Here is a 16,423-nt window from a genome sequence, read left to right on the forward strand (position 1 = left end):
AATCCACGAAAGATTAGCACAGCTTTTTTTATATATTTTGTAAATCCTTTAGAAACCTCTGGGTTTATGCCCATTACTGCTGCCACACAGACTCAAAGGAATCCAGGATTGTCCCTTTAATAAAGGTTTTCTCTCTTGACGGAGAGAATACACATCCTGCTTTTGCTGAGCTTAGCCTTCTCTATGCTGTACTGAACATACTGTGTTTCTAACATCTTTGTGTGTGTGTGCGTGCGTGCGTGCGTGCGTGCGTGCCTCTGTGTATCTACTGCATGGTCTGTGGTGTGTAAGTGTGTGTTCAGAGCAGCCTTCCCAACACCACTCCCTCTCTGCTCCTGGCTTCTCCTCTGAGGATCTCCAGGAAGCCCATTTTTGTCAAGAACTCCAGCCTCTGACGGTCTGTTGGCTGCACCTCGCAGAACACACCCTGAGATCCTGCACACACAGAAAAGATGTAAAAACAATGCACCATACAGAATCTTTTAGTCTGAGGGAGCCTGTCATAGAACATTTTAAAAATCCAGATTTTTAGCATTCAGAATTAATATCAGATCCCCAGCAGGCAGGCAAAAACATATTTTAAAACTACCAAATTTAATGGTATTACGACAATGCTTTAACCTGCCAAATTTCCCTGCTCTTCTGTTTAGCCTTGAGCCAGTGAGCACTAATGCTAATATCGACAAAAGAGTCCTCCAGAGAAGGTTTTCGCACACTGCACAGAGGTATGTGGATATTTCATGTCGTACCATATACCTTAATTTTGTCAGAAGTGAGGGTTAATGGTTTTCAGTTTCAGTTGAAAGCAAATAAGGCACAAACACACACACACACTGATACAATGACTCAACAACACCCTGTCCTTACCGTTGGCCTTAAGTGCAGTGAGGAGGGCAGTGAGCAGGGTGCGGCTGACGCTGACGTCCACCAGCTCTGGCAGGGCGTCCAGTCGCAGCTGAGAGGGGAAGTGATAGATGAGAGAGTCTGGGTACTCTCCCTGGTCCTCCTCCATCAGCTGGATCAAGTCCTACATGGAGGAGAGACACAGGGACACTCTCACAATATCATCATAGGTAAAGTCAGTTAACTTTGTCCTATTCATCTTAAATGTTTGTACATTTTTACTGCTTGTTTGATGGAGGGTTGTGGAAAAGCGTATGACATGCATATATTCCTATGTTGTTGTAGTTTCCAACTGCTGCCACTAGATGTTACTAATGGGCCATATTTGACTGATTGCTCCTACACTTTCAAGTTACCCAGAAACTTAACAACAAAATGACATATAAACAGACAGTATAAAGACTAATAATCATAAATTCAAATTTCACTACATTTAGTTTGACCTTATATTCAATGCCTTGTAACAGCAACAGTCTATGCTGCATCCGCAGCTTTTATTTTGTAGACATAGACCTTTGTGAATAGTGTAATGTACTTCCTGTCTGAGATGCTCACAAAACATATCTGAAGGCAGAGTCAGCTTTATGAGGAAGGACAGTATAAGTAACTAAAACTAACTGCATGCTGTTATGTTCCCATGCCTAATCAAGCAGGAACAGAAGTCATGCAATCGCTTCTACCCTCATACACCTGTGGCTGCAGTGTGAATGACCAAATCCAAAGTGGGACTGTCAGTGTGCACCATGACGCACAGAGTGGGCAGATCAGTCCTCCACAGATGTCAGGGACTGACTGTCCCTGTTGCTCACCGCCCGCTCTGTTTGGCTCTTTGCCTGAGATCACTCAACTCTTTGTCATGGTGGATGACATTGGAACCAAGCGCAGTATCTCACCCCATTTTTCGAACAAAGATACTATACTAATGTAAGTGCTCTATATTTACAATTATGTACTTATCAAACATAATTAATTATGTCTTGTCAATCAAGAGGAAGATTAATTTGAATGGTGCATACGTCTACCAAAACTACCACCTATTCTTGCTGTTTACAACTGCATCACTGTTGCACTACAGTACATGCGCCTGGCAACACAAATCTGGTTGCCAGGTCTGTATGTTTATGTTGTGCACTGAAGATACAGAAGCTAAGACCCCATAGTGTCCATAGTTTCCACTCGTGGTGTGTGTTAATCTGTATGTTATTTTGTGTGTGTGTGTGAGTGCGTGTGTGTGTGTGTGTGTAATTTGCTTTGTTTACCTGTGTGTGCCACCCACTTCCCCGTGTGTTATTAGTCCGTCACAGAGGGATCCAGATGGTGTAACTGCAGGTACGTCTCAACATTTATGTGCATAATTTTACCTGTGTGTTGGGTGTGTCTGTTAAAACTCCTGTACCCTTCAGAATGACAGAATAGTTACAGTAAGGTTAAAAAAAAGGATGTTTAATGACTTTCACCTGTGTGTTGGGGTGTGTGTTGCCCCCTTTAGGTGGGTATTTGTCCCTCATGGCAGGCATCCAGCTGGCCTGACACCGCTTGGCAAAGGAACGAACATCCAAAATGCCCAACACACAGCCACACGCACCCAGCTCATCCTCCAGGATGAAACAGTACTCTGGGCACAACGCCAGGCACGGTCCGAGACATCTATTGAAATGAAAGACATTACTATTTCAAAAATATGTGATTATACAGTAGTATTCCAATGTGATAAATGTCCATTCTGGAAATGTTTTTGCAAAGCACAAGATTACTCTCTCTCTCTCTCTCTCTCTCCCTCGCTCTCTCTCTCTCTCTCTCTCTCTCTCTCTCTCTCTCTCTCTCTCTCTCTCTCTCTCTCTCAAGCACACACCTGTCTCCTATGATATCTGGGTGAGAAGCACTGGACTCTTGGCCACCCTGAGTCCTCAGGTGGAGTTGGCGCACCATCCGATACAACTCCAACTAGACACACACACACATACACACACACAATGAAAAAATAATTTCATGCTTCATGCCCCAGACTATTACACTGCATGTTTCCCTACAACATTGTGTAAATGTTAAACTAAAAATGGTGACTGAATAATCTGGGTCTTTTAAGAACTCTTTTCTCCATTTAAAGGACAATTCCGGCGCAAAATGAACCTAGGGGTTAATAACGTGTACCGGGTCGAACGTTCTCTGGGACATGTGTTCATGCTAATCGAATGCGTCTCTAGCGTTTAACAAGCTACCACAAACGGGTGGTTAGCTGCTAACGCTACCTTTCGGGGCAGATGGTAAATCGCTATTTCTGTACCACTAACAAGGCTCAAAATAGCACCACACTTCCACGGTAGCATAATGAGGGTCCCTACATGTAAACCGAAGCATTGAGAACTTTGTAAGTGTACAGACAGTTTATTAAAAACTGGTTGCACTGCGTTGATCGTGCAAGATGGCGCCTGCCTGTATACGTGAACGGTACTGTCTTTCTAAACTATCTTTTTAATAAACTGTCTGTACAACTTACAAAGTTCTCAATGCTTCAGTTTACATGTAGGGACCCTCATTATGCTACCGTGGAAGTGTGGTGCTATTTTGAGTCTTTTTAGTGGTACAGAAATAGCGATTTACCATCTGCCCCGAAAGGTAGCGTTAGCAGCTAACCACCGTTTGCGGTAGCTTGTTTAAAGCTAGAGACGCATTCGATTAGCATGAAAACAGATCCCAGAGAACGTTCGACTCGGTATACACATGTTATTAACCCCTAGGTTCATTTTGCGCCGGAATCGTCCTTTAAGGATACTACTGTGGCACGGTCAGAAAATCTTACAAATCTTCCATGACTTTATATCACTAAGTTAGAGCGTATGCATGACCTAAAACATTTTTTCTAAAGGGGTAAATAGTATGGTATCTACAGCAGCTATGCTAAAGTCATGCATTTGATGCAGTGATTGCAACTGTACAAACTTCTAAAATATTCCTTGACTTTCCCTATCTTTAATGCATCTCTTTGACAACTTCTATGATATTCCATGAATAATCCTGGCGTTATGTGTGAAACAATACCATTTGCGAGGGACTTCTCCTACCTTGTCCTTGCTGTGGTAGGGCCTGATGTTATAGAGACGAGAAGTAGGGAAGAGAGGAGGAGGATGAGTGAAGAGATCACTGCTGCTGCCTATTGGTAGAAGCATCTACACACACACACACACACACACACAGACGTTACGCAGATATAAAACGATTGAACTTCAATGACACATTAATAATTCAAAAATACAAACATGGACTCATGCACAATAAAAAAACATGAGGATTAATTCACAAAACCTATGTACATTTTGTGCTATACAAACACACCCTACCTGCACCTCCCCAGACACGCCCCCTTTGAACGTCCATGGTTCTGACTCCACTCCCAGTTGGTCTGCCCCTGTGGTCTTCCCACACCCTTCCACAGACAAGAACCAAATGTCAGTCAGATGACATCATGAAATGCCAGTACAGATGGAAAATGATGGCACAGTTAAATCAGCTTTAAATATTCATGCCAGCATAAAAGTGCAGTGTTTAACTGCATTACAGCTCCTCAAGAGATGAAATGAACTGCTTTTTCAGTTTTTATGCTGGTGCCATAAATATTTGAAGCATAACTGGTGGTTCAGTGAGCTCATCTAAGCTAGTGCTGAGAAATAATGATTAGATGTTGGGTTAATAGTGGAACATTTTCAGACTGAATTCACTTTAGATAGGAATGATTTGTACAGCAGAGGCTACTTGTAGTTACTGTAGTTATTTCAGGCATAGATAGGGGGACAAAGAGCTAGAATGCCTACTCACAGTGGAAGCAGTTCCTCCAGGTGGCCAGGGTGGAGCTGTCACTCAGCACACGCCCATCTGAGTGAGATAGGTGAGTGGGGGGTTAGATTAGAGTATATAGTACGTTATAGTAGGATAACAAAGAATAGTATAGCATAGCATACTACTTGTCACTGTTGTAGACGAGTCACCAACTGTCAAGTCCCCAGTGTTTGAGTCTGAGTCCAAGTCCTAGTCACCAAAGAAGAGTCCGAGTCGAGTCTTAGTCGAGTGACCATTACCTGACTTTGAGTCCAAGTCGAGTCACGAGTCCAGAGAATAGCTATTCGAGTAGACTCATTCTAGTATAGCATAGAAGATGTATGTGCAATATAGTGCAGTATTGTACAGCCCAGTAACAGTACGACAATAGTAACCACACACAGTATATAGAAGTACAATACAGTCAAGCACATTATGTTATTCTGTATTCCCATAGTTTCCTGCTTCTCTTTAGACTCACCCAGCCAGCATATGAATGCTTTTGCCACCAGAGCCGTGTTCCTCAGGTCCCACACATAAGGGTAAAGGTCATAGAGCACAGCCCTGTTGGCCCCGCTCACCACACTGCAGTGCAGCTGTGCTATGTCTTCACACAGGGACAGGACCCTGGAGGACCGGCCACGCCACTCATCAATCTGAGAAAACACATAAAAAGTACAAAAACACTCACAATTATGAATCCTGCACTTCACAATTCAAATTTCACCAACAGGAAATCTACACAAAACGCACGCTAACCTTCAGAGGTGGTGTCTTCTTGCTGTTGGCGCTGACCAGGTGGCAGTTTGCTTTCAGCCAGGTCAGGTCCTGCAGCAGTTTCTGGGCAGACGGGCCATGCTCGTGGGGCAGATAATAAAGACCAACCAGCAGCCGCACCTGGGTCTCACTTAGTAGGCCCTTCCCACCACAGAGCCCCCAGCCCTGGGCCTTCTGTCCCCTGCCTGGGGGTGCACTAGGCCTGGATCCTTGAGGTTGGTGATTGGGTTGACTCTTCTTCTCCCCCTCTCGTCCCTCCATCTCCCCCTTGACCTTAGTGGGTGACGATGGGGGTGAGCTGGAGTTCAGGGGGAAAACGGGGAGCTTGGCCACGGCAGAGGTTTCTCTGATTGTGGAAGGGCAGTCGGATTTGTCAGGAGTTTTGCAGCGAGTTGTTGGAGCAGAGGAACGCTGGTCTGCTCGTGTGCTCTGTCGACCTGTAATGATTAAAAAAAAAAAAGTTATGTTACAAATGTAACACTGTGGCCAAAAGGCATTTTGTTGGGAACCTTCCAAATTTGGTCAACAGTGCTGAAATAATGCGGTCAAGATATAAATTGATTTCACTGGTCCACTCATTCATGAAAGTGACAGAGCAGGTAAATAGTTTGAGTCCAGTCTAATGTCAACACTAGTTTCTTACCTGCTTGTAGTGGTTGGTTGAGTTCCTGCATCCAATCATGTAGAGCAGCAGACAGAGCTCTATCAGGACAGTATTCACACTCCTCATCTAGACCATTAAAAACATTGTTATATTATATATGAGGATACTAAACTACTCATATTCATTCAGTACAGGAAAACCACTGCCAAATTAATTTGCACAATCACAGTCTGTGATGTTAATTTCAGTTGGACATGTTTTGGTGGACAAACAGACAACACACACCTCTCCTGTATCTGCAATATGTATGCAATACTAGACCAGAAAAGAAGATACACACCCTTACTGAAAAGAAGATACACAACTTATCTTGTGTTTTCTGCTCTGTTGATGGATAAACCAACATACCCTACTGTACTTACAGTATGCTGGAAATACTGCTATATTACGTCATGTCTGTATTTGGAAAATTATGAAGACATAAAAGGCTTCTTTCTCATCCGTGACTATCAATGATGTCGTCTGAAATGACAGCTATCGCTGGTAGATGTCATGTCTCTGTAAAAATTCCATCCACATCGCAGGCTTCAGCCTCCCCTTCATCTCTTTTCTCATGCCCTCCCTTGAAGCCCATTTCTCGGCCTTGTTTCTCCTCCACAGCGGGACCTTCCTGTTCTTCTTCCTTCATCACACCACACAATTATTCCTCCATCACCACCCCTCCCTGCTCGTCTTCAGAACAGCATTACACGCTACAGTGGTTTTCTCTCCTACATTTTTCCATCCAACTGTTTCCTCTTTCTTTCTCTGGCAGCATTCTCATGTGTTTTACTGTAATATTAAATGAAGTGCAATGAATAGGAAACAAACATCAGATTAAGGTGATGAAAGGGCTATAACAGCTCCACTATCATAGAATTCTAACAAAGTCTTTACAGTATACTTCAAATATATAACCTCAAGAATCAATTCACTTTGTATGAAATAGACTAATCCGAAAGATGTCATCTCTTAACAATCTCTGTAAATAGATCCACTTTGCTGTGAGAGCAGATGGAGATTGATGAAATTGGTGAATTGTGTAACTTCGTATAAGGGAACTATTTTTATTCTGTGTAACTACAGCTGAAAGCTTATTGAGTAACTCTGTCCAGGACAACAGATGGAGCTTTAATTCCTACAACTTCATTTATTTGTTAAGTGATATCAGACAAAATTGTGTTAGTTGCCAAGCAACACTGACTTTTTAAACATTTCTCCAGGAAGCAGAGGGACTAACTGTACATGGCTCTGTTCTGTGAGAGCTAATTATAGTTTATTAACTCGGGACATCTCCGGTCTCATCACTGCTACTTCCAACTGCTCCATAATCCTCTGCCCTATCCTTCCCTTCACTGATCACCTCACCTTTTCTCTCCTTTTTTCCAGTTCTGTACCAGCTCGCCAGCGAATGGAGAGGGATATAGTTGGCTTCAAACTCGCAGTTGGGGTTGAGTAACAGGCCTCTCAGGTGGCTTCTCAGCTGAGGCTCTCTGCCCTTAAAAGGCCCCAGGAAGAGACGTCTGGAGTCATAGTCATTAGCGTGCAGGTTGTCCCAGATGAGCGGGGAGCGCTGGAGGACAGATTCCACCTCAGCCAGACAGTCTACAGACAGTTTCCTGGAGATGACCTTACTGCCTGTGGGGCCGAGAGTGAAGAGAAAAGGTTGACAAGTGGAAGCCTAAAGCTTTGAGAAACACACCGCTGAATTCTGAGGGAGACAACAGGAGCTTCTCTCCTTATTCCTCAGGCACGTTCAGACCAATAAGCAGGGGTGGAAGTTACATTACATTTACTCTCGTTATTGTAACAAAGTTGATTTTCTGTGTACTAAAAATGTGTACTTTTCAATCACAAGTATTGGACTTTGCTACATGTCAAATCACAAAAGAAAAGAGAAAGGAACAAAAGAAAGGAGCTAAAGCAGCAGCTGCAGCAGAAAAGAAGCTGCTAGTTTGTCTGCGGCAGCAGGAGGGCACAGCTCCATTAAGGTGACACTCCGGAAATGATACATGATACATACGAGAATTCCCTGTGACCGCAGGTTCTCATTCAGCTCAACATATTTGAAAACTTGGAGGAACACAGAGAAACAGGGACTGGTTATACTGGGACGGAGAGGCTGATCGGACTATGTATTGAGAATGAACGAGCAGAGAAGTTGAACCTGGAGCAGATTGTGGACGACTTTGCAGTGCAGACAGGTGAGTACAACGAACCCACTGAACTCACTCTCCAGATGAGAACAACCACTGTGGTGCCTAGCAACGTAGTTGTGTGCATGTGCTACTAAAAACTGCAGTCTCATGTGTGTTTGGGGTTTGGTGTTTGTGGCTGCATCCGCTGTGGAGTTCATACTGTTTATACATCTCTGTGTTGTTGCCTCTGTGACGTTTTATTCTGCTGTTGATTCTATAAGAAGCGTCAGACTATTTCATTTAACTGGCTTAAAAACGCTTGTTGCACCCGCTGTGGTGTCCAGAGACTTTATTTATTCTCTGTCTTTTTTGTATAGTTGTCTCAGTTTTGTCACTTTTCTGGTTAATTCTACTGTAGTAAAGCTACGCTTAGAAAGGCGATTGCATAGGCTTTTTATTATTGATAGTCAGTTGTATGAAAAGGCTGCAAAGTGACGTCGATGGAAATGGAATTGTTGGTTAGGACATCAGGGCTCGTGTTGCTAATGTAGTACTCTTTCCACCTCTGGAAAGTTGGAACGCAGACCCAAGTGAAACAGCTACATAAAAGCTGTAGCTTACAATGTAACATCGCCAAGGAAAATTGTAACTATCTTGCTACAACAATAAAGAGGCTAGCAGAGAGTAGTTCCGAGGTAGAAAAATAAAGACAAGCAACAAAAGAACTGAAAGAGAGTAGGCGATAATGTGTGTAGATGCTTGTGTGTGTTTCCACTTCCCTTCTATATGGTGTGGGTGGATGTGAATCTAAATCTTTTTTGAGTCTTTGGAGGAGGTTGTGTGTGGAGCTGTGCCTGCACCTATTTGCATGTCATTTGCATTTGCCAACTAATAAGGCAAAAAAAAACACAAAACAAGAAACAGACTCTGGTTGATATCTGCAGGAATACAGCCACATTACACAGTTTAAATGTGTGATTTATATCAATTATAATTAGTTAAATCAACTAGTTTATCAATAATAGATTTAATAGATGTATGCAAACGTGCATGCGTCTCACCTGTCCATATCACTGCTATGTTGGGGAGCAGGTCCTCTCCAACAGTCTGCAGGTAGGGAGACTTTGATACACTAGGAGAACACAGAGAACCACAGTACTCTACAGGGAGAGAGAAACAGGTATATTTCATCAGCAGTAAAACATTTTAAAAAAAAAGTCAGATTTAATAACCACAAACGTTCCAATTTAACTCCAGCACTCCTACCTGTAGGGCAAAATAGGAAGACGGCTGGTTCCCCCAAGAACCGATAGATCTCATTGGTTACAGTGACCTGAGCATGGGCGAATGAAGAAAAGGCCTCGCTGTCAGCCTGACACATGGAGTGATCGATGTCATCAAACAGAATGGCAAATGCCTGGCAACCCAGGTCTGCTACCTGGAGAGAGAAGAGGTTATGTGTCAGAGAGAAAAAAGAAACGGAGGCTCAAATGATAAAAAAAAAAATAAAAAAAGTTTGAGCTGTGTAGAGCTGCAATAATTCCAAATTTGACTTTACGATGAATTGTCTCAGAAATAATTGTTTGATTAACAATATAATTGTCTCTTTCAGTCAAATTTAAAATAAATTCATTATATATTAATTTATGTATTAATTTTGCTAACAAATTAAGGTTTTGAATGAATCCCTATAATAATAATAATAATAATAATAATAATAATACATTTTATTTAAAGGCGCCTTTCTCGGCACTCAAGGACACCGTACAGGGATACATAAGACATTTAAAAACAGCAAAAAAAATAAGAATACAACAAAAATAACAACAACAGAAAGAGGCAGAGCAACTGACATTAAGTGGAAGAGGCAGTTTTAAACAGATGTGTTTTGAGTTACAATTTGAAATGTGGGAATGAATCGATGTTTCTAAGTTGGGGTGGTAAGGAATTCCAGAGACTACTATTCCCTGGAATACATCGTTTGGTTATATCACCGTTATGTGACCCAGATAATTTAGTAACACAAGTACACAGCCTATGAAGTAAACCGCGCCTCTTCATTACAACAAAACACTGTATTTGTTTCTTAAGTGAACATAAAACTGACAATTACCATCAACAGTCAGCCCTTAGGACCTTAGCTATTGTCAGCAATTAATTGCGGTTAAACAAATAAACCGCGATTATGTAATTAAAAAATGATGTAATAATTGTTACAGGCCTATTCCTGTGTAGTATTCCTTATCTTATTGTGCCTCATACCTGTCTCAGTTTGCGTTTGAGTAGTGTCAGGTCACAGGAAGAGGAGAAGACGATGTCCTGACCAGGTGAGAGGGCGTAAACAAACTTCAGGCCTCTTGACTGGGCCTCCTTGATGAGAGTACGCAACTGACCTGAGAGACGATGATTACACATGTCTGAGAATGCTAAACATCACCAGACTCTTCATGCAACATTTAAATGTTTCTGATCTGATCCGAACACCACACAGTCTTCTAGGGTACTATAGAAATAATATGATGGGCAACATAAAAAACTGTTGATGCATTTAGGATGGATATAAAAAAACAAATTCACCAGTAATGTCAAAAGGCAATTTTATATTTGGGATAGATAATATTGAGCCCTGTTTGGAGACAAACGTCCTAGGGCAGTTCTGGTACAGATCTGAAACCAGTAAGCCTCTAGTGTGCAGTCAGCTTGCAATTTCTCAGACTTAGTAAGACTTGGATGCACATATTGGTGGATAAATGTTTGAATAGATAGTCAGATGGATAGATGGATGGATGAATGGGATGTTCTTACCCTCCTCTTCATGAGAGTAGACTTCTCTCCACAACAGCCTGTGTTTCAGGTCATCTTTTGGGCCGTACAGGTAGGTGTTCAACCCCCAACTTTGCATCCTGGCACAGAAAGTCATGGACAGAGGAGGCATGGGGAGGGAGAATGTAACTGAAGTGCTTCAGAGTTTTAATCATTTCATTGCTAAATCTGTGAATCTGCAACAAAAAAATGGAAGAGGAAGAACATTCTTTTTTTCAAACTTCAAATCTGTTGTTTTGTTTCTTTTACAGTGAGAGTGTTTATAAAGCTTTTTAGAGTGCGAGAACTTTGAAATTCTTTAAACTCTGCAAATCACTTTTCAAAAACTTTGAAAATATAATCGATTCAATTGTTCAACTGTACATATTGTATCCATCATTTCCACAATTGTAATGAATGTACTGTAGGAGCCGTGGAGAGAGAGAGAGAGACGAGGATAGAGGGAGGTGAAAAAATACCCAGAACAACAAGCAGCAAGAAAATAGATCCACTGTATCGATCGTGGGGCTCCATGGCCGCCACAGTAGCAGGAAATGAACTCCTGAATTATAAATAGAGCATAGTACTAGGAATGAAAACAATAGCTGCATCACACAAAAACATGAATATTGCTCTCTCTCTCTCTCTCTCTCTCTGGACAGGGACCAGCTCTCATCATCCTTGCCATTTGTGGGTGGACTATGTTCTCTCTCTCTCTCTCCCTGCTTCATTTCCTGGACAGATGGTATGTAAGTCGCCTCCACAAGGCTGCAACCTACCTCCATTAAAACACACAATCAGACACACACTTTCATACTGTTCACACATTCACAGCCCTAATCTGCCAAACTTGCATGTGTGAATTTTGCCTGCACCCAACACTTGGGTGATCTATATATAAACCTAAAAAACCCACACACTCAGCTTCTGTGAATATCAATTCATCCTCATAGTAAAGCATGTTATCACCTGAACATTTTAACACAAGTTTAGGGACACATTATAGTGACTTGGTCATGATTGTTTCCAAAATATTATATTTTATACAGTTTATCGTAAGATGAATAGGAACAGAAACAGTGTGCTATAAGGATTTGGTCCCAATGTTTAAGAACAGAGGAAAGCAGAGAGCAGGGGGAACAACCTATCTCAGGGGATGTAGAATCGGCTGTCGCTATTGGCTGTTGAACCACAAAACTGTGTCACAGTACCCAACAGGGATTTATGTACCTTCACTCATTTGTAAAAATCAGTGTGTCATCAACACTTAATTGGTTCCCTACTAACGACACGGTATACACATGGGGTAATATCAATTTACATAAAAAGGGAATGCCACATCCTTCATTAGAGCATCAATTCATACTCAACACACTGTTGCCCCATTATCAGCGTGTTCATGTTTTCATTTTCATTAATAGGTCTAAAATGGCACTTGTGTGTGTGTTTTCTTACTTCGAGATGATCTTTTAGTATTCCACTGTAGTTCACTGTCATGGAAATCACTGCGAGCTGATTCAAGCTCAAAGAGCTTGTCTCTTTGGGAGCTGTTTAAGACTGCCGTGGCAGTCTCAATAAAGGAGCTGCCTTGGTTTCACACCCTGCGGCTCATGACCCTGCGGCCCTGATTTAGATTACTGTCTCATAGAACATTTGATTATCTTGGATGCTGACTTTATCTGCTTAAATGGCTTTTTTCCCATAAGTTCTACGTTGTGCTTTGCAGAAGACAACCTGTTATAGCACTTCACTGGTATCGCTCCACATAAAGAGTGTGGTTGTGCTGAGCAGCTCCCTGGTGTGAAAGTCTCTGCATGGAAAAAAAGATGTTGCTAAATAAAGAGCCACGGGTAGAGCAAAATCTTCCCTCTATAAAGGCAACAAGGACACATATATTCTGTATTAGGATTACATAAATATACTGATTCCAGTTTAAGAAAATGTGGGGGGGAAACTATTTGTATTACCATTCATTCATCCTTCTTTGCAAGGCAGCATAGTATGCCAGAGCTTTCTCACATTTCAATAGGTACATTTTATTGTGGAGATCTGTGGTCATCTTAACTTTAAGAGGCTTTTCAACCCTAAGCATAATCAACCCTGGGAAACAGTGAATATTTGTGCCATTAAATAAACTACACTTTAGGATGTAGATCAACAAGCTGAGGCTGTACCTTATGGACATTTTGACCTAGAAATAGAAAGTATAGATAGACTTTTAGACCTGATAATGGCACTAGATGCAAAGGTAAGGTATAATTCATCCACAAATGAAACCTTATGTTGCCGCAGAGGAAAGGTCACTGCTAAACACTGCTAACATGGCTGAGATAATATCTATGGAGTAAAATGATCCCATCTTCGATCTTCTTTCTCCGTCCACTATAACAAAATGCAGTATCTGCCCCCTCCCTCTCCCCCTCCTGTCATCCACGGCTGAGCCTCAGGACTGAGGATGAGCCTGCCCTTTGCTATGGAGTCATTCTGCATCAGTGATTTATCTCAGATTTATCACTGATATAGAGGCCTGCAACTGGATTTAGCCCACAGCGTCAGGTCAGTAGCTTCTGAGCTCACACTACTTATGTGAAGAACCACCACATAAAAACATCCCCTCTGACCAGGTTAACTAGACGTATGGGCACCTGTGCTCACAGACAGTATAGTGCATGCAGGCTGGCAGACACCAGGTTCATTTCAGTGTTCAAGCTACTTTAAAGAATGCTTACAGACTTACCATTGGAAGAGAACCTTCCTCTGATCCATAGTCCATGGCCTCCCATAGAAACCTGCAGAGGGAAACAAATAAAACATATGTTACTTTATCTTTGCTGCAAATGTTATTTTCCCACACTGTTTAGCATTTTATGTTTATTGTATGTTTTTAGCATACATCATATAATGAGGTTCTATGGCTCTACTTTTTTTTTTTGTTCCAAGCTCTGTAGCAATTAATCACAAACTGGACAGTTATCCGCTACTGAACACAACTACAGTACTGAATGTATGCAAGCTCTTCCAGTGCTCGCTTGGTCACATCCCCTCTGTGTTTGGCAGAGGCATTAATTATCTCCAGCTACACCCTCCATCACATTTTCTATTTTTAGAAATGGGAGCATCTCCAGTGCCACTCGCTTGTGTTTTTTTTTTTAATAAGGAATAAGTCTGCAGTGTGTGTGTGTGTGTGTGTGTGTGTGTGTGTGTGTGTGTGTGTGTGTGTGTGTGTGTGCGTACGTGCGTGTGTGCGTATGAGTGCAAGTGTGTACAGTAAGTGGGTGAGAAGTAAATCTGATCCACTAACAATCCAGACTGCTTTCTCCTGCATGTACGTTGGGAGTGTGCATTTTGGTGTGCACGTGCACTACCTGTGTACGTGTGTGTGTCCTGCAGAGTGCTCCCCAATTAGCCAGACCGAATTACTAACTCTATTGGATGTGTGTGTGTGTTAGCAATGGACCTTTTTCACAGCAGACATTTTGACATAATAGGAAAAGCACAGTTTTTTTGTCACTGAATTACATTTGGGGGTTTGGACTGGTGGTGGTTTTTCACTATTACCTGACATTTCATAGACTTAGTTAATCGATTAATTAGCGATAAAACAGACCTTAAATACAAAGATGACATATTTCCACTTCATTTTAGCAGCATATCGATCTGTTCTCCCCACAGCCAACAGTTTTGACAAGGCATCTTTATGTCTACTTGTGATTACATGAAATCACATAATCATCTCCATAATAACTCAACACAATACAGTGTGGTTTCATGACTGTGCAACTATAAAAATAAACAACTGTTAGCATTGAATCCATCTTTTGATGACTCAGAGATTCAGCAGTGACACTGACAGAAATGATGAGAACAGATCTGCAGTTTATCACCTGTTCATGCTATTCAGGATTCTAGATTATTATCTTGTGAAAAAACATTAGAAATCCTTCCGGTTTTCTTACACAGAAAACAATATTTATGTTATTATTGTCAGGGTCTATACTTGCAGCATATAATGAGATACATATTTGCAGCATAATGTCTTATTACAGTTACCACCTTCTTTTGCAATTATCATCATCAATTGCTTCTTCTTCTTCACCATTGTCTGCAGTAATTAGTCTGTACCCTGCTTTGTCATTGGCATAACCTGTAGCGTCATTAATGTAATTAATGTCACCACTGCTAGTGCTGTGGTTATCCTATCCTCCTATTTTTGTATCTCCATTATTCCCACCATTTTCATCATCATCAATACTCTTCATTGGCATTTTTTTTATTTATTTTTTATTGAGGCCCTTCAATTTTCCTTCATTATTATCACCACTATCATCATCCTTTGTTGGTAGTGTTCTTCCTCACATCATCTGTCACAGCACCTCCACCATCATCATAACTACGGTCATGTCATCACAACAAATCATCATTATTATCATAATTAGGCCTACCTTCTCAATCATCATCTTCACCTTCACCATCATTGTCAATATCAAATGTCATCATCTTCGTTACCACTAGCCATTACCCAGATTCCTTGGGCTGCAGCCTTGGAACCAGCAGACAGTACTGAATTCTTTACACCGCCTGCTCTTTGATCTCCACTTCAAGCCTGGCTGATCACCACCACATCATCTCATAAAGACCTTTACAACCTACGTACGTCAGTGTTCATACACACATTGCCACTCCCGCGCCCCCCTTCACCTGCAGTAAGTGACAAATCAATGCTTAAATATAGGTCAAACGGTGGTCTATTCAAAATCGTCTCACCTAGGTAAGAAAAAAAATCACATGATCTGACAGGAGGTCAGTTACGAAGACGGCCGAGCTTACTGTACCTTCCACCACCCCACAAATAAACGGCTTCTTCTCTTCCATCCTGTCCTCAGCCGCCCTCCGTTTCCAGTCGGCCCTTAACGAGCGAGGGAGGACGAGATGCTCTTCCCGTCTGTTAGCTTAGATACCGGGGATATTCTTCATACTTCTCCTCGATCTGCCTCCACCTCCTCCTCTCCCCTCTCCTTCTGTCTACAACGCTGTTACGCTGGTGCTGCGTTCAGGTGCTCGGCGGAAGCTCCTGCTTTCTACAACTTACTGTATGCTCATGAAAGAAAAGAAACATTTTAACAACAAAAGTGACAGTGAAAAAGAAGTCGTTTGTGGTGGTTGAGTTTACTCAGCAAAATTATAATAGAGATAAGCCTATCCTACTTTATTCGGTGGTGACAGATTGACACTAATAACTAATTACTACAAAAAAAACAGCAGTTATGCTAAAATAAAGAGACAACATAGAGCAGAGACCCTTAGTCTAAATTACGAAGTAAATTATACTCTCACACTGATACCAATT

General features: G+C 41.7%; 1 protein-coding gene across 1 annotated transcript; it reads right to left on the reverse strand.

The window, feature by feature from the left end:
- Positions 1 to 230: 230 nt before the first annotated feature.
- Positions 231 to 16,072, reverse strand: LOC144534408 (protein O-GlcNAcase). Its single transcript, XM_078276318.1, has 17 exons — positions 15,909 to 16,072; positions 13,814 to 13,865; positions 11,080 to 11,177; positions 10,537 to 10,667; positions 9,541 to 9,712; positions 9,336 to 9,434; positions 7,505 to 7,774; positions 6,137 to 6,223; positions 5,476 to 5,930; positions 5,198 to 5,372; positions 4,717 to 4,773; positions 4,242 to 4,327; positions 3,966 to 4,070; positions 2,756 to 2,847; positions 2,361 to 2,550; positions 868 to 1,027; positions 231 to 435 (listed from the first exon to the last, which is right to left on the reverse strand). Exons 1-17 carry the CDS (start codon positions 15,946 to 15,948, stop codon positions 299 to 301), a joined length of 2,406 nt encoding a protein of 801 aa, XP_078132444.1. The 5' UTR covers positions 15,949 to 16,072; the 3' UTR covers positions 231 to 298.
- Between the last annotated feature and the right edge of the window lie 351 nt (positions 16,073 to 16,423).

This window comes from Sander vitreus, chromosome 19 (assembly GCF_031162955.1).
Source record: "Sander vitreus isolate 19-12246 chromosome 19, sanVit1, whole genome shotgun sequence".
Lineage (NCBI taxonomy): Eukaryota > Metazoa > Chordata > Actinopteri > Perciformes > Percidae > Sander > Sander vitreus.